The sequence below is a fragment of the Quercus lobata genome, unplaced genomic scaffold (assembly GCF_001633185.2).
Source record: "Quercus lobata isolate SW786 unplaced genomic scaffold, ValleyOak3.0 Primary Assembly Scq3eQI_73, whole genome shotgun sequence".
Lineage (NCBI taxonomy): Eukaryota > Viridiplantae > Streptophyta > Magnoliopsida > Fagales > Fagaceae > Quercus > Quercus lobata.
The window spans coordinates 1,161,418-1,185,551 of NW_022154703.1; the positions used below are offsets into that span (position 1 = coordinate 1,161,418).

Consider the following 24,134-nt stretch of genomic DNA (forward strand, 5'->3'; position numbering starts at 1 on the left):
ATTGTGGGGGATGGTTTAAGAGAAATTGATGCATCGATTGCTAAGGTGCGTGAAGCTGTGAGGTGTGTGAAGTCCGCACCAAATAGGAATCAAACTTTTATGGGTTTTGTGGAGAGATTAGGTATTGAGTCTAAGTCTCTTCTTTGTCTAAATGTACCAACTAGGTGGAACTCTACCTGCCTCATGTTAGAAACCGCAGAAAAATTTGAGAAAGTGTTCATATAAATGGACTTTGAGGATGATAGTTATTCTTCATACTATATGAACAAGGAGAATAGTGGTGGTGTGGGATTTTCTGGTGGTATTGATTTCCAAAATTGTAGGACATTTGTGGGTTTTTTGAAGCTTGTTTACAATGCAATGAAAAAGTTTTCAAGTTCTTTGTATATTACTACAAACACCTTTTTTGATGAGATGTTTGTCATTCAAGAGAATATTACCCATTTAAGTAAATCTCAAAATCATCTCTTGAAAAACATAGTAGCTAAAATGGAATCTAAGTTTGATAAGTGTTGGGGGAAAGGGGAAAAAATTAATCATCTTTTATATGTGGCTGTGGTTCTTGATCCAAGAAAGAAGTTGAGGTTTTTGAAGTTTTCTTTTTCTAAAATTTATAGGAATGAAGTGGCTGATGAGATGATTGAATTGGTGAGGGGTACCTTGGTCAAGTTATATGATTATTACTTTTGTGTTGATTCACCAAATGTACAAGTACTAATTGGGAGTGAGAGGACACGCATGGAAGGTAAGTCAATTGGTTGTAGCGATCCATATGCGATGGTTAATTCTAGGTTTGAGCGTTTCTTGGAGGCTAAGCAGTCCATAGGATGTAGCAATGAGATTGACAAATATTCGGCTGAAAATTGTGAAAGTAGAAGGGGGGATGTGAAATTTGAGATATTTGGGTGGTGGAAGGCCAATTCAAATAGGTATCAAGTGCTGTCCAAATTGGCTAGAGATGTGCTGGCTATACCTGTTTCTACTATTGCTTCTGAGTTAGCATTTAGTACCAAAGGACGCATACTTGATCCATTTCAGAGTTCACTCTCTCCACTCATGGTTCAAAATCTTGTTTGTGCACAAGATTGGCTTCAAGCCTTAGTTCCAATTTCTTTTCGCAAATAAAAGGATGAGTTAAAGGCCTTGGAAGGTGAATTTTATGATTTAGGTAATATTTTAACTTCCAAACTTTTTGTCTATTAAATGCTATTAAATGTGTCTTATTCAAATGAAATTTAATCTAATAGCCTTCATTTCTTTCTCTTTTCTAGTTATAAATCAAGCAGCAGCAGATGATGGAAGTTCAAGCTCAAGCAAATGTATCTCAATTAGTGTTGATGACTAATCACTAACCGAGTAAGTTTTTGCCCTTACTATTATTTCTATTGAGTTTGGTTCTGCCCTCTCTATTGTTTTTGGTTATTACTATTCTGTATTTTTTGGTCTTGTCCTTATATTTCTATTGATAAATATCTTTTTGCCCATTTTCTTGTAGGAGAAACGACACATCTTGTATAGGAGGCAGATTTTTGGATATATTTTGGAAGCTCTTTTGGACATATTGCTTTTCTAACTTATAATTTATAAATTAGCTCTTGCTTTTAGGAAAGAAAACTTATTAAGTTTATAGGTTTTCTTCTCTATAAGTCATGGACTTAACTATAGCGTAGTTGCTCTTTAATGCTTTAGAAAAGCTATTTTTTGGAAATACTTAGGTATTTCATAATTGTAACAAATTATAACTAGCTATTGCCTTGGTAGTTTACTGCCTTACACACTTGCAGTAACTGCCTTTTTGCTTTCTCTGACTCTATGGAAATATTGCAAGATGCTCTTATTATCTGTTGTTGTCATACTTGTGGTGTGGTTGTGATTGATTTATTTGTTGGAATTTGTTTGTTGGCTTGTGTTACATGTATGGAATGGTTGGCACAACTTGACAGGTTTAATAAGTTGAGATGGGCTTTTGTGCTTATTAGACTTTCTTGATTTGTTTTTGGATTTTTAAGGTACTGCCCAAGTCTTAAGGCTAAGGCATTTTGAAAAATATTTCTGTCTCGTATTTTGTGGTTTTAACAGGTGGTTAGAAAGTGATATTATGTGTGTTTTAATGTGCTGCCCAGGTCTTAAGGCTAAGGCATTTTGAAAAATATTTCTTTCTTGTATTGCGTGATTTTAAAAGGTGGTTAGAAAGTGATATTATATGTGTTTTTAAGTGCTTGCTAATTTGCCCAGGTTTTTATGTGCTTGTTGTCATTACATGTGAGCTAAAAATATTAAATTTGGACTGATAAGGCCTGGAGGCCCAAAAGGTTCAAAGTTGTGTAGTGACATACAAGCTGAGCTTAAAGGCCCAATTTGAAATAAAGGATGTGAAAAAAGGCCCATATGATATATATCTACATGGTTCAAAAATATATAAATCTTTGTTAAAAGTAAGCCCATTAATTTGGGCCCAAAAGGCCTGTCAAAAATTAAGTTAAAAAAATTCATGCAAATTCACAAATTGGCCCAATTCGAAGCCCAAACCCGCCTAACCAACGAATCCAACCCGTTCAACCGATGACCCGAACCACCGAGTCCGACCCATATATTCAATCGATTGCGAGTCACATTTTTGGTAACCTGACCCAGTCGAGTCGAGTCCAAGTCAAGCCCAAACCCAAGTCGGCCCAACCCATGGACAACCTTAGGTCTGAGAGTAAGTGGGCAGCTAGGCTGCACTTATGTGACGTTTGGTTCGGGGTAATGTTTTAGGATTCCTAAGAATGTTTAAAGATTCTCATGTTTGGTTGCAAATCACGATAGGGAATCAAATGCCAGAGGAATCTAGATTCCCCCCTTAAACCCCTCTCAGTAGGAATGTGGATTCCCTTTAAAACAGGTGGAAATCCAGATTCCTAAGCTCAAAGGAAATTGTATTTTTTTATAAATTGACAATTTTAACCCTTTTTCCTTATCATTTAAGCAATTAAGATAAAATATAAAACAAATCATCAATATCTTTTCCCTTGTCTTTATCTTTTCCCGCCAAAATAACATAAACAGGATAGACAACTCTGTTGATATATTCTTTAACAAAGTTTTATTTAGGTTTCACATGTGGGAAAAAAAAAGGTTTGAAAGGGACTCTCCATTATTACCAGGTATTCACTTTTGCTGTTGTGTGTGTGTTGCTCAACAAATTATTAATGGATTTATTTTCATGGAAATTTGTTAATGTATCTATTCGTATCATAGATCTTGGTTTTGTTTAGTTGCTAGAAATATAGATCTAATTGGTGGCTTCATCTGGTTTTTTTTTTTTTTTTTTTTTTTTTTAATATATAGATTAATGGCTTTGTTTCTAGATTCATACATTACACAGGGTGAGTAACCATCAAATCCTAAACATAGTATATGCTATTGTTTTCCAGCCTTGATTCATTGGTTTGATATTATTGTGAGAATATATCATGGAGGAAACTCATTTTACTCATTTTGCACCGGTCATTTATGGGCAATAGCTAATCTAAGATTAAAAACAATAGATTTTTTTAACTAATAAGAATTTATTAGTAAGTATCCCAAGTAGTTTTCTTCCATTATATTAGTTACTTAGCTATATGTCACACTGGAAGCTAGTCTAGTAGTTGTTGTTTTAATAATTTGTAATTTTCTTAAATGTCATGTTTCTATTTCTTGTGTATGATTGTAGTGATGGCTCGACCACCAAGGAATCATAAAAAGAAAATTTTAGTTGTATTGCTACATCAATTAGATTTACTACGTCAAATGTGGATGACGTTAGTGCACATGTGTGCAATAGTGATTCTTTCTAGGAATAGGAGAGTTGGAAGAATTGGAGGTTGGGGTGACCAAATTTTAGAGAGAGCAAATGTGAGAGTTGTGAATATGAATCAAATGGTTTGGATGGATGATACAACATCCATAAACAATGTACGAATGGACATGAAAGCATTTGGAAAACTTTGTGACATGCTCCACATACATGGGGGTTTGAGACTATCTAAGAATATGGAAATGGATGAGATGGTAGCGTCTTTTCTACATGTACTTGCACATCATGCAAAAAATAGAGTTGTAGCATGACAATTACTAGTTTATATTTGGTTTTTCATTATTTATTTAGAGGAAGATTTTTTTTAAAGGGCTTGGTAGTTCACATTCAAATCTAAAGATAGAATGGGAAAAATAAATAATTCATTTAAGATTCCTGAAATAAACCAAACATTATCATCTCACATTCCTAGAAATCTTAAGAGATTCCCAATAAAACCAAATATAGGAATATCTACATTCCTAGAAATAGGAATCTAGATGCCAGGAGTAATGTGGATTCCCCCGTACCAAATGCTACCTTAGTATTTATATGGGGCATTAGGGTTGTGGACTCTTTTTAATTTTTTTACTTTTTGTTTTATTTTTTATTATTTAAGGAAATGATATTAGTTTGTGTGGTGGATAGTTTTCATCCCTTTGGACGTTTGATAAAATAGAACAACTGCACAAGTAAGTCACAAGCACGAATTTTTTTTTTTTTTTTAATGTTTGTTTGCTTTTCTTTTTTAGGAGGATTATTTTTGCTAATCAAATGAAATAACTTAAAATTTACTACACTTTTCTTTAAAATGATTTCATAAAAAACCAATTACTATTTTCTTATATTAATAATTTTATAATATAATTTATGAGATCAACAACTACTCTTATAGGGGCACGATTTGCAGCCCAAGCCCAAGATGTATGGGATCTTGGATCAGTGAGCCCGGTACAATAAATTTGTAGAGAGTGGGTCAAAGAGCTAGGTTTTAGTGCATGGATAACAGTTAATATGGTGTTCATGACAATCAAGCAGAGATGAACTGAATTTATCAAAGAAGGTTGGTCCTCGACACAATCCGATGAGCTTTTTTCTAGTACGTCTTGAGTGGTAGCAGTCACCAGTCCCCCCCCCCCCCAGATTGCCTCCCGTCCCCCATTTTATACTAGCTTCCCTCATCTCCCCAACATCCACGTGTAGATTTAGATTCATAGTGCTGATACTTGTCCCATCAGCCCCACCCCAAAGTCATTAGAAGTGGTTTGTAAATGCTGAAAAGCATGGCTCTGTTAGGTACAGAGCACTTAATGCAATAATGGCAGCTTTTCCTTAGATATTTTCATTCTTTCCGTTATCCTTTTCTGTCTTAGTACTTATCCTGTTCCATGGAATGACCCGGAGTGTCACTCTCAGTGGTAGGCTGTTCCCTTTGTCCTCGATCATACCTAGCCGAGGAGGGGTTCTTTCCTGGACTAGACCCTTGGCCCAACATATATATTGGTATGGGCTCCCTGGTCTGTTACCCCCACAACTCTTATTTTGTTTTCTATTTTTATTTTTATAATCAACGATTACAATTTTATGTCATAAAAGAAAATAAAGACTTCTATACAAGCTTTTAAAATTGAGTACAATTTTTTTTATAGTGATGGCCTTCTATGCCACTAATTATTTTAATTTGTTTTAAGAATGATATTGTAATGTTAATATGTTTAGTTACATTTTTATTTAGGCGTAAATGCACTTTTAGTCCCTACATTTTGACATTTTTCCATTTTAGTCCCTACATTTTATTTTTTCCACTTTTAGTCCCTAAAATCAATTAATGCATTCCATTTTGGTCCTTTCCGTTAGCCCACTACCGGAATTTGCTTAGGTGGCAGCCGGAGGGATTAAAATAATAATAAAAATGCCCATCACCAATGACATATCAGCATAAAAATTTTAAAAATTAATTTATTAATTTTAACAAAATTAAAAAACATAAAAAAAAAATTTAAAACATAAAAATACATCAGAAAATCAAACCAAGAACATCCGTCATCAGCCATCAACTTACAACCCAGAAAATCATCTTCTCTCACTCTTCTTTCTTCTTTATTCTTTCTTGGACTCTCTCTCTCGATTTTTTGGCAGTGGATTGGAGGGGCTGTGGATCAGTGGGTCTTGTGATTTGGGTGTAGTGGGTTAAGATTTTGGCCAGTGGGTTAAGATTTTGGTCAGTGGGTTGCGATTTGGGTTTCAATGGTGGTGGCTGGCCGATTTGGGTGGTAGTTGGGTTGGTGATTTTCGGTTTGCGATCTGGGTTTTAGAGTGTTGGTCTTGTGTTTCGGTGGTTGCGATCTGGGTTGGTGGTTTTCAGTTTGCTCGCCGTTTGCATGTATTTTGCTCGTCGTTTGCTCACTGTTGGTTTGTCGTGGGTTTGCTCACCGTGGGTCTAGGTTTGCTCGCCGTGGGTCTGGGTTTTGTTTGTTGTGGGTTTGGGTTTTGCTTGGTGGAGACCATGGGTTGCTTTTTCAGAAACTGCCAACCAAACCCAGAAACTGCCACCACACCACCGCCACACAACCCACCTCTACCATATCCAAACCCAGAAACTGCCACCACGCCACCGCCACACAAGCCACCTCTACCATATGACCCACACATCCCAAAACTTCCACCACACAACCTACACAGCCCATAACCTCCACAACCCACTGATCTCCACCATGCCAACGCTGATCTGCACGCCCTATAGAAACCCTAAACGCCGATCTCCACTACGGCAAAGGCAGATCTCCACGCCCCAAATGCCGATCTTCAAACAACCAAACCCTAAACACCAATCTTGACACCATCCGCTGATTTGTAATGAGAGAGAGAAGGAAGAGAGGGAAGAGAAAAAATAAGAGTGGGTGGTGGCTTGCAGTGGACTGTGACAGTGGGTCCGGCCATGGGTGGCTCTAGTGATGGTGTTCATGACCATGGGTTTCAGCCTTGAAGAGAGTGGGTTTGAAGAGAAGAGAGAGCAACATGAGAGAGAGAGAGAGGGGATGAGAGAATGAAGAGAGAGAAAAAAAGTCACCACAATTCTGGGTTTTTTGTGTGTTTGATTCAAATTGATGTATTTTTATGTTTTAAATTTTGTTTTTATGTTTTTAAATTTTTTTTAAATTAATAAATTAATTTTTTAAATTTATATGCTAAAGTGTCATGGTGATGTGGCATTTTAATTATTATTTTAATCTCTCTGGCTGCCACCTAAGCGAATTCCGGTAGTGGGCTAACAGAAAGGACCAAAATGGAACGCGTTAATTGATTTTAGGGACTAAAAGTGGAAAAAATAAAATGTATGGACTAAAATGGAAAAACGTCGAAATGTAGGGACTAAAAATGTATTTACGCCTTTTATTTAATATAAAAGGTGAAAACTCACTTAATTTTTTTACAAAAATTTTATTATGTATTATAACAAGATATATTATTAGTCATAAACTTATTATATATTTTTATAATTTTAAAATTATTAATTAAATATTTATGACATTACCGGTTCGACCACTAGTTGTATCACAAAACCGATAACCATCCTCTTTTTCAGTTCTTTAACCATACCAATTTTTAAAACCATACTCAAAGTACTTAAAATAAATATAAGATTTTGTCTCACTCGAAAAAGAGAAAATGTGATATATGGCCGACATGCTTGAAGGACGAAAGGAAAAGTCAAAAGATGAAAACTTGGGATTTGGGATATAGGACCAAGCTTCTCATGGGGGGTCAGTTCTTTTTTCGTTTTTTTGATAATCTGGGGGGTCTGCTCTTTTATTTTCTTTTCTTTTTTTGACAATCTGGGGACAGCTCTTGTTTTTTGATAATCTGGGGGTCAGCTCTTTTTTGGATAATCTAGGGGTCAGCTTTTGGGTCCATTTGAATAAAGCTGAAAACTGAAAATTGAAACTGAAAACTGAAAAATACTATAACAAAATAATTTTTAAATGTATGAATAGTATCGTGTGACCTATTTTTAATGAAAAAGTTACTAAAAAATAATATTTGTAGGTCTATAAACAGTACACGAATGCACTATTCAAGAGAGAAAAGTCAAAAATTCCGGGTTTTGAAAAAAAAAATTCACAAAAACACAAACGTGCGTCTGGGAAGCGCATTTTACACACCCTAAATTTTTACGCTTCCCAATGGCACTCTAAATTAATTGTGAGGCATACCTTCGCTGACCGCTACCGTGTGTCCTCTGTAGTTATAACTATTGATTTTAAAAATATATATATATATATATATATATAGATATATACTTTATTTATTTATTTTCTGAATAAATAATTTTGCTTCCAATATAATTATCAAAGTGTGAGTAACTTGGTGGTTTATTCGGTTAAAACCTTGCCAGCGGCATTTATGTTTTTAAAGAAACCATCGCCAAAAATAAAAATAAAAATAAAAATCAACTAAGAAATCACGCGGCAAAAAAAAAAAAAAAAAACAAAAAACAAAAGGGCAGTACCAATAGGAAGCAAGAGAAAGAATATTTTACATCAAATTCCCCAATTCAAAAGTAAAATTTGATGTCAGAATCTTCCTACCTAATTCTATCTCTCTCCTAGTTTAACTGCCTATAAATTTAGATTTTAACAATATTTAGCCAAAACACTTTATATTATAAAGGATTTTTCTTCTTTTTTACACATGGAATTTTTTTTTTTTTTTTTTTGTAACACCATCTATTTTCATATTTAAATAATGTCATATAACTCATTAACTAAGTTATATAACTAAAAATATATGTAAATGATTTTATCAATTGTCATATGGTGGGTTTGAGAAATTTTCTTCCAAATTAATTTGAAGGTAAACTTCTCTTTTATATACTAAGTCACCTAAATTAGAATGTTTTGATTTGTTAATATAAATAGAAGTAGGGATTGCTATGCGTAGAACCAAAACTTTTGCTAAGGAACACACACTGACGCACATATAGACACATAACTACAACATAAGTGAAAAGTTCATATTTTGAGATTATTAATTTTCTCTTTTAAACTTTTTAACATTTTAAAGTTCAATTAAGAGTCTAAATCCTCCCACCCTAATAATTATCGAATTATTGGAGATGTCATCATTTAATATGATTGTGTATTAAAACTATAATATTTAGTAATTCATTCACTTCAAAATTTAATACAGAAAGATTGAATTTAAACTAAACATTAACTAAGTCTTATTTCTACAATATGTATGTAACATTATTTATTATTTATGAGATAGTTTTTTAGTGAATATTTTTAAATATCTAAACTTTTGAATTTTTTTTTTTTTTTTAGTTTTTAACTTTTGATTAAATTCCCTTCTACCTTTTTCATGGAAAAGAGAGGGATAGCTCATAATTAGGTAAAAAATAAATAAAATAATTTATTTTTAGGATAAATAGATTTTTCAAAGTAAAAAAAAAAATTAATAAAACTTAGTATTTAGTTTCGGAATAAGTAGACTTTTCGGTCAAGTAAGTACGGCTCCCATTCATCATACCTAACTATCCGTTGAAAAATTGTAGTAATAATTAAATGGTAATTCTAATGAGATATGATATCATCATACTAAACTGTGCATCAAAAATTATACTTTATAGATTATTCTAATCAATAAAAATATACAATCTTTCCATGATGCTCACTCACCTACCATAAAGCAATCCTACTACCTTTTGGTTCCATTGCTTATAAATACCGTGGCCTTGAAGGCATTCTACATCACGCTCAAGAAGTTCACAGAGAACAAATCCCATCATACCATTCAAAACTTAGACTCGTCCTTGAACTTAGAAAAAATATGTCCATCCAAGTCTCAGGGGCTCTATCCCAAAATGCCAAATCAGAAGTTGTTCGCCGGACAGCAAATTTCCATCCAAGCATTTGGGGTGACCGTTTCATCAACAATACTTCAGAGGACAAGGTAACACGATTATTTACTATCTTAGTTTTTAAAAATTATGTAGTAGAATTTATAATATTTATAGCATTTTTTTGTTGCAACATAACTATTTGTTCATGCAATTCATGGTGTAGGATATTCATTTCCGTAAAGTATGTGAAGTTGAAGAGCTGAAAGAAGAGGTAAGAAAAGAGCTCTTAGCATCTGCGGGTCATCTTTCACAACAGTTGGGCTTAATTGATGCACTCCAACGCCTAGGCGTGGCTTATAACTTTGAAAGAGAAATCCAAGAAGCTCTAGAACATATATATGCTACTTATAATGACCATAATGATGTTGAAGATGATGATCTCTACAATGTTTCCCTTCGTTTTCGACTACTACGTCAACTAGGATTTAAGGTTTCATGTGGTAAGACATGAGTCTAATTTTCTTGATATATGCCCCGTATGTCTTTAGTGATGTGCTAGTCGGTCCATATTTTAATATATATATATATATATATGTGTGTGTGTGTGTGTGTAATAGTGAGCTTATTCATTAAATAAGTTTGGTGTTTATTAAACAGATGCATTTAACAAGTTCAAAGACGAAGATGGTCAATTAAAGGAAAGCTTGATCAGCAATGTTGAAGGCATGCTAGCCTTTTATGAAGCTACACATTTGAGGGTCCATGGAGAAGAAATTCTTGATGAGGCCCTTGAGTTCACTACAATTCACCTTAAATCCATGGCATCCCCCAAAGCACAAGTAACTCGTGCCCTAAAACAACCCTTGCATAAGGGCATACCACGGCTAGAGGCTCGGCGATACATTTCTATCTATGAACAGAATGCTTCACTCAACAAAGCTTTGCTCAAGCTTTCAAAATTAGATTTTAACCTGGTGCAGTCATTGCACAAAGAAGAACTTAGTGAAATCACTAGGTAATATGTAATTTAATATCAAAATGTATTTAAGGTATATTTTCTTAAAAATAAATAAGTTTTTATAAGTACTTATTGGTTCATTTTTTTCTCTTATTACCATTGTACTATATACATAACTCATTAAATTAAAAATATTTATTTATAAATAAATAAACTAAAACGTATTTAATTAATATATATTTTTTCCTAAAAGTATAGTTCTTCTTTATTTTCTAAAACTTTTTGGTTCATTTTAAATATTTGAGATTCACATATTATGATTTTAGATTTTTATTTTTAGAAGAAAGGAAAATTATGAATTTTGTGGTTAGGAGGTAAAAGATCCTTATTGGATTCACTATCTATGAAAAAATAAAATTTCTTTGTTTTTATTAATGTTTTTTTTTTTTAAATACTGACTTGTATATATTTTTGGAAGTGTTATTGAAAATTATACAAATTTTACTATAAAAACCTTACAAATTGACATATCACAAATAAGTAATTGAAACTTTCATTTATTAGGTTATTAAAGTGACAACAATTAGTAAAATTTTATAATAGCCCTAGAATTTTTCTTTTTCTATTTACTTACAATCAATCAATATTAATTGTTATATTCAAATTGTAGGTGGTGGAAAGATTTAGATTTTGCAAGGAAACTACCTTTTGCAAGAGATAGAGTTGTCGAGTGCTACTTTTGGATAGTTGCGGTCTACTTTGAGCCCCAATATTCACTTGCAAGAAAAATACTAACCAAAGTTATTTCCATGACATCCATTCTAGATGATATATATGATGTTTATGGCACACTTGAAGAACTCGAACCCTTCACTAAAGCAATTGAGAGGTTCATGGATTGAATTAATTAATATATATGTTAAGAGTATGATGTATAATGTCAGTCTAACTTTTTGTAATTGGTACATGATATTTTCAGGTGGGATATTAGCGGCATAGATCAACTTCCAGAATACATGCAAATATGTTATCGTGCACTCTTTGATGTATTCGAAGCAATTGAAAATGAGTTGGCCAAGAAAGAAAGAGCATACTGTGTTAGCTATGCAAAAGATGCTGTAAGAGTCAAGCAACCTAACTTTTCATGTTTTTTTGTCAACTTTTCATGCTACGTACTTATTTCATTTATGTTGTTTGAACCTTAGATGAAACTTTTGGTTCGGGCCTACTTTGATGAAGCCAAATGGTTCCACCAAAATTACATCCCAACAATGGAGGAGTATATGCATATTGCACTTAAAACCTCAGGTTACCCTATGCTCACAGCTATCTCTTTCCTTGGCATGGGTGACATCGTTACAAAAGAGGCATTTGATTGGATCTTCAGCAACCCCAAGATTATTACAGCTTCATCTATAATTGGTAGACTCATGGATGACATGAAGTCACATAAGGTATGCAATCAAAAAATCTTATCAAGTTTCATAAGCTAGCATGCGAGGTCTATTTCATATATGTGTGTGTGTGTGTGTGTGTGTGTGTGTGTGTGTGTTGCCAACTTTCTACTTACCCTTTTGGAAAACTTTGTGTGTAGTTTGAGCAAGAGAGAGGGCATGCTGCCTCAGCAGTTGAATGCTACATGAAGCAACATGGTGTCTCAGAGCAAGTAGTCCATGATGAATTCAACAGGCAAGTTGCTAATGCATGGAAGGACATTAATGAGGAGTGTATAAGGCCTACTTTTGTCCCCATGCCTCTACTTATGCGTGTTCTTAATCTTGCACGAGTAATAGATGTCATTTACAAGGAAGGGGATGGCTACACTCACGTTGGAAAAGAGATGAAAAATAATGTTGCATTAGTGCTTATAGATCCAGTTCCAATATGACTGGGGTGTCAAAATATGAATCTTTAAAGAGGAAATCTCTAAAGAATCATATGCTTGAATAGGATCCAAGTCCATTAATATTATATGGGGACCATTTGTAAAATAAAAATAAAAGGAAAATCTTGCTATCTCATTTAATAATGTAGCACTATGTTTACAAAAATAATTATTATTATAATAATGATTGTGAGATTTACTATGGGAGGTATATAGCTTTTGTGGGAGATTGAAATTATCATGCCATTCTAGTGGGGGATGGTAAAGTTTCGCTTGAAATTTCTCAAGTTGTGGCTTTCTTTTGGTTTCCTACGCTACCATTTATTCAATGCTATGGGGGTAATTGAGAGGTTAAGGAAGCTCTTTGTTAAATACATTATAGGATTTTAGCAAACTCTTGGAAAAAAAAAAATTCAACAAAAAGTTAGAAAAGTTCCCCTACAAATACTAAACTAAAAAAGAAGTTTAAGAATACAATAAAATGTCATAATATTTTCAGAGAAAATGGGCAAATGCCCCTTTCAAAAAAAAAAATCCACCATTTTGCTCCCTTTCTCAAACTAATTAGGGAAATATCTTTTTTTTTAAACTCGATTTTCTCAAAATCGAGTTTTAATAAATAAAAAAAAAATTATGGAGTCCTATAGTGGTATTTTAAGGAGCCTATAGTGACGTTTTAAGAACCTATAGTTTTTCTCAAAATCGAGTTTTAAAAAAAAAAAATTCTGGAGCCCTATAGTGGTATTTTAAGGAGCCTATAGTGACGTTTTAAGAACCTATAGTGACGTTTTATAACTCGAGTTACATGCAATTTCTTTTTCTTTTTTTTTACCTTTAACTCGAGTTCAATGAGCTCGAGTTTCAAAACGCTACTATAAGTCCTTAAAAATATCACTATAGACTCCTAAAAACACCACTATAGTGCTTAATTCGATTTTGAAGAAATTGAGTTTCAAAAGAGGGGTATTTTCCTAATTAGCTTGAGAAATTGAGCATAATGCTATTTTTTTTGCCCAAAAAGGACTTTTGCCACTTTTGTTCTAATATTTTCATAATACCTTTATTAGTTATAGTAGGTCCTACTCTGATATATTAAATTTTTATTTGAGCTTTGGAACTGGAACATATATGCGCTACCTATAATGACCCTAATGATGTTGTAGATACCATGCTGCCGCACTTTTTTTTTTTTTTTGGGTGATGTGCTATTTTAAAATAAATAATAATAATAATAATAAATAAATAAAGAACGGAAATTTTTTGACAAAACAAAAGGAGTCTTGGTTTAGCGGGGATGTACGTACACGTAATCACATATTAAGTGTCATCAAATAGCCCACGGCCCACAGTCAAACCCAGAAACCTGACGGCCCACCGGACTAATGGGCGGCCCGGCCCGGCCTGTTGTTATTAAGGCTCATGGGTAGTCCACTAACTCAGTGGGTGAGGCTGTGGGCTAGTTTTTATGTCCATGGGTACCCGATGGGCTAGCCTCGTAGCCCAATCCGTTGCCCAGCCCGTTGGCCTAACCCGTTGGCCCAACCCATAACTCATAATTCATAACAAAAATATAGAAGAAGTGTATGATGGATTGATCTTGAGATATTATAGAGGAATTTCTTAAAAAAACTCCCTCAACCACTAAAATACTCAAAGTAATTGTGCTAAACTTAGTCTACTAAATATATATTTTCCTAGTAGTCTAGCATATTTGAATTAACCATTTGACATTTTTTTTTATTAAAGATAAAAATAAAAAACTATTTAAAGCCTTAAATAAAAAAATTTAAATAGGTTTCCATCAACAAAACAAAAAATTAAATAGATTTGATTGTAAAAAAATTTGTAATTATGTATTAAATTCTTTAATTCTTTCCTTTAAAAAAAATAGATTTATTATTCCCTTATAAAAAATTGATTTTTTCCTTATAAAAATAATAAAATAATATGCTAATACAATCCCATGGGTAGCCTATTAGGCCCAACCCGATAGCCCAACTCGCTAAAGACAAAATGGGCATTGCCCATGGGCAAGGTCATGGGCTGAGGTTTTCTCTTTCGGCCCAGCCCAACCCGACTCGTTAACTAGTTAATAGCGCATTATGCTCAGCCCATTGTGCCCATGGCCAAGTTAAAATGGGCTGGGCTGTCCCAACCCGGCCCATTGACAACTCTTACACATATACAATGCTTAACACTATTTGGGCTAATATTAAGTGCTAAAAGACTTTCAAAATATATATAATTTTTTTACTAATCACATACGACACTTAACACTGTTTTGAAAGTTGTCTTGTTTCTCCAAGTTCTCTACTTCATTCTCCTCCTTCTACTACTATCCACTTGCTATACAAACACTCATGCATATAATTATTCCAATGCAGTGATTGTGAGATTTGTAAGGACACTACCAATATATATATATATATATATATATATATATATATAAACTATTACATATTTTAGAAATGTATAGTTTAAATAAAATGTAAATTAATAACATATATAATTCGAACATTTTCAATAAAAAAATGTATAATTTGAACTGAATAATTGTGATTGTTTTTAATTATACTTATGCATATGCACGGGATTATAAACTAGTTTATATATATATATATTAATAGCCAAAGATCAAAGAAAATTCAATTAGATTTTTATTGGATTCTTAATTTTGCACCACATGTCCCTTTTAATTTTGTGCCAAGTGAATTATTCAATGCAAAAATTGAAGATTCCAAATCCAATTAGATTCTGAACTAGATTTCAATTGGAATCTAATTTTTCACCACATGTCCATCTAATTTTTTAATTTTTGTGATAAGTGAATTATTGGATGCAAAAATCAAATAGTCTAAATCCAATTAAATTCTAAATCATATATGTGTGTGTGTGTATGTATGTGTAAAGTTGTGATTTACAACTATGTTTTTGTTGGCTTTAATTCCGCGGTTGTATTTTGTTCAATCATTTCCATGTATGTTTGTGGGATTTAATATAAGGGTTAAGTGTGAAAGTTTGGTAAAGAATTGTGAAAACAGTGAAATTCGCGACTTACTCATGATTGGCTCGCAAGTGGACAACTCGCGAAAGGCCGAAAAGTACATGCTGGAAGCTAAATAGAGTTATGCTAGGCTGGTTTTCGCGAGTCACTTCGCAACTTGGTCAACTCACGAGTGACCTACGAAACTCTCTACCTAGATGTTTTTAAAGAGTGTTTTTCTCATTTCTTTACCCACACTGTATAAACCCACATTACCACTAAATTGTGAGGAGACTTTTAAAGACAAAACCCTAGCAATACACTTGAGAGTTAGAGATTGTAAACCACAATCATCTACAGAATTTCTCTTAGTTTTCCTCTACTCCTACCTCTCCAATTACAAATCTTTGGAAGGTTCTTAGCCCAAACACTTACTTTACCCAATCTAGGTGGTGAGAGACGTTTTGGTGCGTGTGGAAAATATTGGAAGAAGCTATTATTTTCTCTCAGTTTTGCCTATTAATATATATACTAGTTTGTAACTTCATGCATATACATGGATACACTTAAAGATACAAAAAGATGCATAGTATAATTCCAATATATATAATTTAAATACTATTGATAATCATTCTTATATTTTTTTTAACTCTTTAAAAAGTCTTGTAAAAATATTATTATCTATAAAAATGTAAACTATCCATTTTTTTTTATTACTTCTTAATTTTGTTATTGTGAAGCACTCTTTTTTTTACGATTCATTTATTCTAAACTCCTTGGTTTTTGTACTCAATAACTCATTTGGATGAATATTTATGATGTGGTTTCATATTTGATTTTAAAACTAAGCAGTAAAATTCTCTCTAAAAATAAATAATTTAGGATACATGGCGTAAAATTGGACTCTAATTTGAAAATCTAATTGAATTTTCTCTAAACTTTACCTATTAATATATATATATATAGATTACGTAGCTTGCCAATTATCAAGAGTATTTTCAACAATTTGTGCAAAAAAATATTTTGTTTATTTTAGTATAAAAACTTACTTTTATTATTATTTTATACTTACTTGTCAAAACATTTTATAACAGATTATCTATTTTATACTACTTTTTATTAAAATATTAAATTTTCTTGATTTTTTTTATTATTTCTAACAACCACTATTCAATCTTTTCATTCATCCTTAAAATACATAAAAAATATATATATAAATAATAATAATAATAGTGTCAATCTAAATTTACACAATTACTAAAACAATTATATATTTTTACACAACTTTGCATTGATTAATGTAAGAGAATTTTGGACTTGATTGACTAAAACATGAACTAATATGGATATTCTGATACCATTTGTTGGAAAAACTAGTTTTGCATCTCATACAAAACCCACAGCAGAAGCAACATAAGGATCTACTTCATTCATGAGAGATAACATGTAACCTTAAATTCTAGAACAAAGAATATAAATCGTACCTTGGTGCAGTAAAATTCAAAAAATAAAAAAGATTTAAGAATACCTTCAATCTTCATCCTAATTCCACATGGTACCCAAGATAAGCGGTCTCTCAATCAGTTCTTACATACATTAATTTTCCTTTGGAAAAGTGAATTCCAAAAACCTGTAGAGAACTCGTATTAGTTACTGTGTAACTGCCTTAGCAGTTACTTTATTTAATAACTTTTATTAAATAAAAACTAATTATCTAATTGGGTTAGCCTTTTGAGCTAACCCAATTGGGCTTAAGTGTGCGGCTTGGGATGGGACCAAAAAGACTAATAAGGCTCTAGCTTCAATGAGCTTCAGACTTATTTGTTAACTCTTGACAAACCTAAAGCTACCATTAATTATATAACAAGTACCACTACGAAAATATAATTACATTCTAGGCCTTATTAATAAATTATTTTCCAAGACTCTAATATAATATCATTTGACCCCTCCATGAAATATCTATAGTGAACAAAGTCATAATAAACTGTCACTTTGTAAACAACTATTTTATTCCTTGAGTACCTAGTTTAATCTTTTAGTTATTCATATTTAAGAAATCTAATTTCAATAAATATAAACTTTAGTAATTCTTCACTAAAGTGGCTAGCCCTAAATAACTAGTTGTCATTAAATTTATCTCAAAGAGATATTTCGTGTCTCTATAGAAAGAAATTATGGATTCCATTTTGAGAATATGCGTTCTCTCAACACTATATGTGATTATCCAACATACTAAGGTTTTGACCATTAAACTAGATCTCAGTCCTGATATATCAAAGTAACTTACATTTCATAATCAGGTTCACTATCCTCTCAGGATTGAGAGTTTATGAAATTAGAAGTCGTGAGATTAATTATTCAGGTGACAGTTTTTAATTGAATAATTAATCACAGCAGTTTAGTTCAATATGTCTTATACACTTAAGACATATCAACACATCAACTAGAAGACTCCACTTTCATGATCAAGACAAACCATCTTAGTTAATACATTATAGTCTTCGTAGATAAAACGCCCAATTTTATCACCGACTACGGAGTCCAAATCTTCTATCTCACATTTTCTGCTCCACTATATACTCCACAAATAAAAACATGCTACATGTCCATCTAATTTATTAAATGCTAAATTTATGCCTTCTATTATTTCAATTTCCTAAAATAAATAAATAAATAACCCATCATATTTAGGTAATTGAAATAATAAAAGGCATAAATTTAGCATTTAATAAATTAGATGGACATGTGGCATATTTTTATTTGTGGAGTATATAGTGGAGCAGAAAGTGTGGGATAGAAGATTTGGACTCCCGACTACGAGTTATATTTTGAGTTTACAATGAACTTATGATTTATATCTTTTGTAATTAAATCACATAAATTACATACAATGCATCTCAAAAACTATGATAATGTCCAATTAGTTCATTTACAAATAGTCTCATATAATTAAATAATTTAATTATTTATGACATGCCAATAAATTGGATTTTAGGGCACAAACCTACTTTTTCTATTATACAAATATTCATGCACTAAGATAGTTAATTAAGCTCGCACCAACACCCTGCCCATGTGCCTAAGCCATTACTCATCGTAGCTCAAAAGTCAATGGAGCTCAAAATAAAAAAAATGAAAGCGTAATTGAATGTGTACACGGCTCATTCATTTCACAACATTCTTTGTAGATGACAAGTGTAGTTGTGACTTTATCCATTGTAACAATTTGAGTTTCGGGCCGCCTTCTCATTTTTAAACCTTAAGGCTTTGAATCTTTCAATTAAATATAGGGATTAAAATGTGTACACATTGGCATTTTAAAGTGAGAGAAGGAATCTAATTTACACAAGCTAGCCAAAGAAACAGTCAAAAGATCAACTCCAATTACATCATATAACTTCTAATATACTACTTGAATAATTAATTTTCCTTTTATGAATAGTTCTTGAGATCGAAATTATTTCTAATGGATAATCAGCCATTTCTTAAGCCTATGTTCATGTACAAAGACAAAGTTTCTGTTCAAGCCTAGGCGAATAGGAGGTAAAATGTTTTCCCTCCACAACACCACAGCCTTTCCGTTAATATTGTTTGCAGTGTTTTCCCTTACAAGCTCCATTAATTCCCAGCCAACCTATAATGACAACATATGTTTAGATCAATCAAATCAAACCACCAACGCTAATTATCAATCCAACCTCACAGTCCTGTTGAATTCTTTATCATCTAAAGCTTCCCAAAACTACAGCTTCTACAACGATAGCTCTAATATTGGCATCTATGGACTCTTTCTCTGCCGAGGCGATGTTTCTAATAGTACCTGCCAAAGTTGTGTCAGCTATGCGACCCAAGACATCACAACTCGGTGTCCATCTAATAATAGCGCAATCATATGGTACGATGAATGCATGTTACGCTATTCCAATGTTAATTTCTTTGGACAGGTACAAACTTCTCCAGAGGTACTCATGTGGAATGTCAGGAACACAACCTCACCTGATCAGCCCAACTTTAGCGCAGTTGCTCTAATGAACATTCTAACAGGGACAGCAGTAAATGACGATATGTTGTTTCATGATGGGAATTTGACAGCAAGTAATGGATCCAATCAAACTTATGGGTTAGTGCAGTGTACTAGAGATATCAGTAGTAGTGGTTGCAGCAGTTGCTTAAGCCTGTTGATCAAGGATGCTGAGAGTTGTTGCCAATCGAAAATAGGGTTGCGTATCATAGCCCCAAGTTGCAGTATAAGGTATGAGACCTACTCTTTCTTTCAACAACCACCAGTGCCGCCGCCTTCAGCACCAGCACCACCGCCCCCACCTCAATCATCAGGTAAGACATGTAGATTTGTAATTTTCTTTGTTGTTTGGATTGATGGTTAAGAAGAGAGTTTGAACAAATATATGTACTAATTGAACTACAAAATTCTTTTCTCTCTCTCTCCCCTCCCCCACACCCCGGCCTATGGAAGGGTTTGTGGAGAATTATTTGGTATATGTGAGTGAGGTGAACAAAGAAATCTTAGGATCCTCTCCACAAATGAATCTATATAATGTTTTTGGATTAAATGTTAAAAATTTAAAATAATTTTCAGTACCACATCATTTACATCAACTGTTGAATTTTCATAAACTGAAAATTTTTAATCCTTTGAATGAAAATATCAACAACTTGGCGTATTGGTTGAGATAACAATTATCCACTTCATTTCTGTGTGCCAAACAGGCGTAGAGTATTCGTCTTAGATGATCAATTTCATTATTTAGTGTTCCAAATGATAAAAAGTGTAGTAAACCAAACAAAATTATTTAAGAAGGACCTGAATGAAAGGGAAATTTTTTTCTAAACAGAAGGCTAAAGGATAATAGCTGTTTTAGAACTGCTGGGAAGTAATTGGCATCAGAAGCTAGGTAAACATCCATTCAAACTCACAAACATGAAGGTTTTAGTCTACAACTTGAAGAAGTTCTTTGTGTTTACTTCTGTACTTACATATTTGTCTTATATGTGACAGTTTGGGGCTTTGGGCAGCTTATGTCCTTACAATTATTCATATATCATTGATTCATCGACTTACAATTACTTTAAGCAAACTTAGGCTGATTTCTATGATGAGCAACAGGAGATGGAGGAAAGAAGACAAAAAAGACAGTAATCATTACTATATCATCACTTGCATCAATTGCACTAGTTGCAGCTGTCTTGGGTTTCTGGTATTATTCATCATCAGACAGGAGGAAAAGAAATTTAGGTAGATTCAGTTTAGCCAATCTTTCAAAATATTTGATTTTTTTTTTTTTTATAAGTTCTATTAAAATTTGTATTTCTAGATTTTCATTAATTTTTGTTTTATCTAATTTATTACTCAGATGGAGATAAAAGCCAAGAAATTCCATTACAAAATAATTTAGCAGGTTCACTTTCAATGCCGTTAGACTATAGTATCTATGGAAGGGATGATGACAACAGAGGAGAAATGAATTACTTCAATTTAAGTACAATATTGACTGCTACAAACAATTTCTCTGATGCCAATAAGCTTGGAGAAGGTGGTTTTGGCCCAGTGTACAGGGTAAAAAAAGCATAGTAATTAATATATATTATTCATCTTTAGAAATTATTGGATCGTTTGCATTTGAAATTAATATATAGCAATAGTTAGGATCATTTGATTTCCGGAGAAATCACCTTAACGTTGTAACATGTAGCAGAGTATGTCTACCAATACTATGTGATCATTTTGCTGATGAAGTTTAAAATGCTTCCAGGGCAAGTTGATTAATGGGAAGGAAATAGCAGTTAAAAGGCTTTCAATGAAATCAAAACAAGGTCTTGAAGAGTTCAAGAATGAAGTGATTTTAATTGCAAAACTTCAGCATAGGAATCTAGTAAGGCTCTTGGGATGCTGCTTGGAAGGAGAAGAAAAACTTCTAGTCTATGAGTACATGGCCAACACTAGTCTTGATGTCTTCTTGTTTGGTTTGCTCTCTCTCTCTCTCTCTCTCTCTCTCTCTCTCTCTCTCTCTCTCTCTCAAACACATACACAGCATCATTTATTGTAGGAAATTATATGGAAAAAGTGTCCTATATGAAAGAAACTTTTGCCCCATTATTACAATACAGATCCAAAGAAATGTAAAGAACTAGACTGGGCTAAACGGACAAGCATTGTCAATGGGATTGCAAAAGGACTTCTCTATCTACATGAGGACTCTCGGCTCAAAATCATCCATAGGGATTTGAAAGCAAGCAATGTATTGCTAGATGATGAAATGAACCCAAAGATATCAAATTTTGGCACTGCTAGGATTTTTGGGGGCAATCAAATAGAAGCCAACACAATCAGAGTTGTGGGTACATAGTAAGCATTCCCTTCATAAATTTTATTTCCACAATCACTAATATGGACAAATTGTTAAGACATGATCAAACAAAAGTTTGGTCCCTCACGTACATGTTATGGGAAAGGGGAGGTTCATTTGATTTTCCACTCTACATTTTGCAAATTTTGTTTTAAACTCATTAAAAAATTTAGCAGTAAAATCATGTGGAAAACTCTACAATGTCAATAGTGATTTAAAGTAAGAACTGTGAGAAGAGGGAATTGCAAAGGAAGAAAGCCAACTTAAGAACTGTGAGAAGGGGAAATTGCAAAGGAAGAAAGCCAACTTAAGAACTGTGAGAAGGGGAAATTGCAAAGGAAGAAAGCCAACTTTCCCAAGTCATGGTTATGTCAATGTAACTTATGCTCTTAAAGATAGTATATTACATTTAGGATAATTTTTCTTTCATTCTTTTACTGTGATTGAAACCATACTGTATCATAATACATATTTTTTCCCATAGTGGATACATGGCGCCAGAATATGCAATGGAGGGATTATTTTCAATAAAGTCTGACATATATAGCTTCGGGATTCTACTGCTAGAAATTGCTAGTGGAAAAAAGAACAGCGGCTTCTATCATCCAGAGCGTGAAGAAAGCCTTCTGTCATATGTACGTCTCTTTTCCATAACTTTTGAGCTCAAATTATGTTTTTTCTTATTATTGTGAACTAAAAATAAATTTACCAATAGGCATGGCGATTATGGAATGATGGCAAAGGACTGGAATTTATAGATCAGACCATAGTTGATACTTGTCCTATAAGTGAGGTACTGAGATTGATCCATATTGCATTGTTATGTGTTCAAGAAGATCCTAATGATAGACCTACCATGTCAATGGTCGTACTCATGCTTGCAAGCAAATTGATAAACCTTCCTCAACCATCAGCACCTCCATTTACAGTAAGTAGATTTATCATGTTTGATCAATCTTCAACAGTTGGCACCGGCTAAGGATTTGTCACATCTGATCTGTCTTCAACAAGTGCTTCTTGCTAGTGAAGAGATTAACTGATGCATTTCATTTTAACTACAAAATTTCCTTGTTAGAAGCTTCTTCAAGCAGGGGATGCATCATCTTCATATTTCTATTCTTGAACTAGTTCTCAGGGGAATCAAATTGAATTACCACATATACAAAATTATGCAATGCAAACTCACAAAGGAAAAGATGACAAACATCAATGGACTGAATCATGTGATATGATTTTGACAATAAATATTTCAAAATTTGTAACCTAATATAGCATCAAACCAATATTTGAAGTCAAATACAGGAAGATGTGGTCATTGGAAATAATATGCAAAAGGGAAAGACTTACTCCCTTCGCTATCCAAAATCATTGCTTGCATTACTAAGTGCTCTCCGAAATTCCTTGTAAATGGGGATTGTTTATTGTGGCTGGAGGAATAAATGAGCCCTGGTGAACTTATTATATTCTGCACCCTAGCATCAGGTACAACTATTTGGTTATTCTGTTTGGCATTATAAGTTTCTCTATGGGTTCTTTCTTATCAACCTTGATATAATTTTGACCTGATTGTTGCTCACACCTTTTTCCTTGGAGGCAGAATTGCAAAAGACAAGAGATCAGAAGTCCAATGTCTGCCATAGAGGGATTATTCAAGGAAACAAGCATCAATTAGAAGTTAGAAGTAAGAAGTTTGAAAGAAGGCATAATTATAAAATATTTTGATTACAATAGACAACAATGACAATGACATATTATGAACCTTAATAGTTGAATCTCAATTCAAGGAGATAACATGTTAAAAGGAATTTGAAACTCTGACCATTAAACAAGGGATGAGCTATATCCAAGCAATCCAAAAAATAGTCTGAATGAATTTTATTTATTTTATTTTTTACTGTATTTTATTGGTGACTAGTAGGATAAACGTTTTTTGGGAGGACGAATGAGGAAAATTCAAAACAAACCAAGAAAAGATAGTTCAAAAGAGTGCAACCTTCACACAACACAAGCAAAAAACATCTGCAAGACATAGAAACAACCAACGCAGCTACTCTAAACCAGAACGCAACACAAACAGAATAGCTGCAAAAAGCTATTCAAAGAAATGCAGCTTACCACTGTGGTGGCCCATTAATTTCAAGACACCAATACAATCCTTAATGCTTATGATTGAACATGGGTTGCATGAGTAGTTCACTGAGCCTCCTGACAACAGTATCAGACCCAAAGGACAGTTAATAACCTAAACTAGGAAGAGGATAATGTCCAATATGAG

General features: G+C 33.1%; 3 protein-coding genes across 3 annotated transcripts; all 3 read left to right on the forward strand.

The window, feature by feature from the left end:
* The first annotated feature begins 225 nt into the window (after nucleotides 1-225).
* Nucleotides 226-1,125, forward strand: LOC115972775 (zinc finger BED domain-containing protein RICESLEEPER 1-like). The gene has a single exon (XM_031093028.1). It carries the CDS (start codon nucleotides 226-228, stop codon nucleotides 1,123-1,125), a length of 900 nt encoding a protein of 299 aa, XP_030948888.1.
* Nucleotides 1,126-9,652: 8,527 nt separating this feature from the next.
* On the forward strand, nucleotides 9,653-12,511 carry LOC115972803 ((-)-germacrene D synthase-like). Its single transcript, XM_031093053.1, has 7 exons — nucleotides 9,653-9,775; nucleotides 9,889-10,165; nucleotides 10,323-10,680; nucleotides 11,294-11,512; nucleotides 11,603-11,741; nucleotides 11,829-12,077; nucleotides 12,218-12,511. The coding sequence occupies exons 1-7, from the start codon at nucleotides 9,653-9,655 to the stop codon at nucleotides 12,509-12,511; spliced, it is 1,659 nt and encodes a 552-aa protein (XP_030948913.1).
* A 6,509-nt stretch (nucleotides 12,512-19,020) lies between these two features.
* Nucleotides 19,021-22,890, forward strand: LOC115972736 (cysteine-rich receptor-like protein kinase 10). The gene is made up of 7 exons (XM_031092997.1): nucleotides 19,021-19,838; nucleotides 20,623-20,748; nucleotides 20,867-21,069; nucleotides 21,266-21,476; nucleotides 21,621-21,858; nucleotides 22,344-22,494; nucleotides 22,575-22,890. The coding sequence occupies exons 1-7, from the start codon at nucleotides 19,043-19,045 to the stop codon at nucleotides 22,836-22,838; spliced, it is 1,989 nt and encodes a 662-aa protein (XP_030948857.1). The 5' UTR covers nucleotides 19,021-19,042; the 3' UTR covers nucleotides 22,839-22,890.
* The last annotated feature ends 1,244 nt before the right edge of the window (nucleotides 22,891-24,134 follow it).

Coding starts and splice junctions, on each gene's coding strand:
- LOC115972775 (XM_031093028.1), top strand. CDS start 226: ATGGACTTTGAGGATGATAGTTATTCTTCATACTATATGAACAAGGAG.
- LOC115972803 (XM_031093053.1), top strand. CDS start 9,653: ATGTCCATCCAAGTCTCAGGGGCTCTATCCCAAAATGCCAAATCAGAA. Junction 10,681..11,293: donor GAACTTAGTGAAATCACTAG/GTAATATGTAAT, acceptor TTCAAATTGTAG/GTGGTGGAAAGATTTAGATT. Junction 11,513..11,602: donor TTCACTAAAGCAATTGAGAG/GTTCATGGATTG, acceptor TGATATTTTCAG/GTGGGATATTAGCGGCATAG.
- LOC115972736 (XM_031092997.1), top strand. CDS start 19,043: ATGTTTTCCCTCCACAACACCACAGCCTTTCCGTTAATATTGTTTGCA. Junction 20,749..20,866: donor CAGGAGGAAAAGAAATTTAG/GTAGATTCAGTT, acceptor TTTATTACTCAG/ATGGAGATAAAAGCCAAGAA. Junction 21,070..21,265: donor GTTTTGGCCCAGTGTACAGG/GTAAAAAAAGCA, acceptor AAATGCTTCCAG/GGCAAGTTGATTAATGGGAA.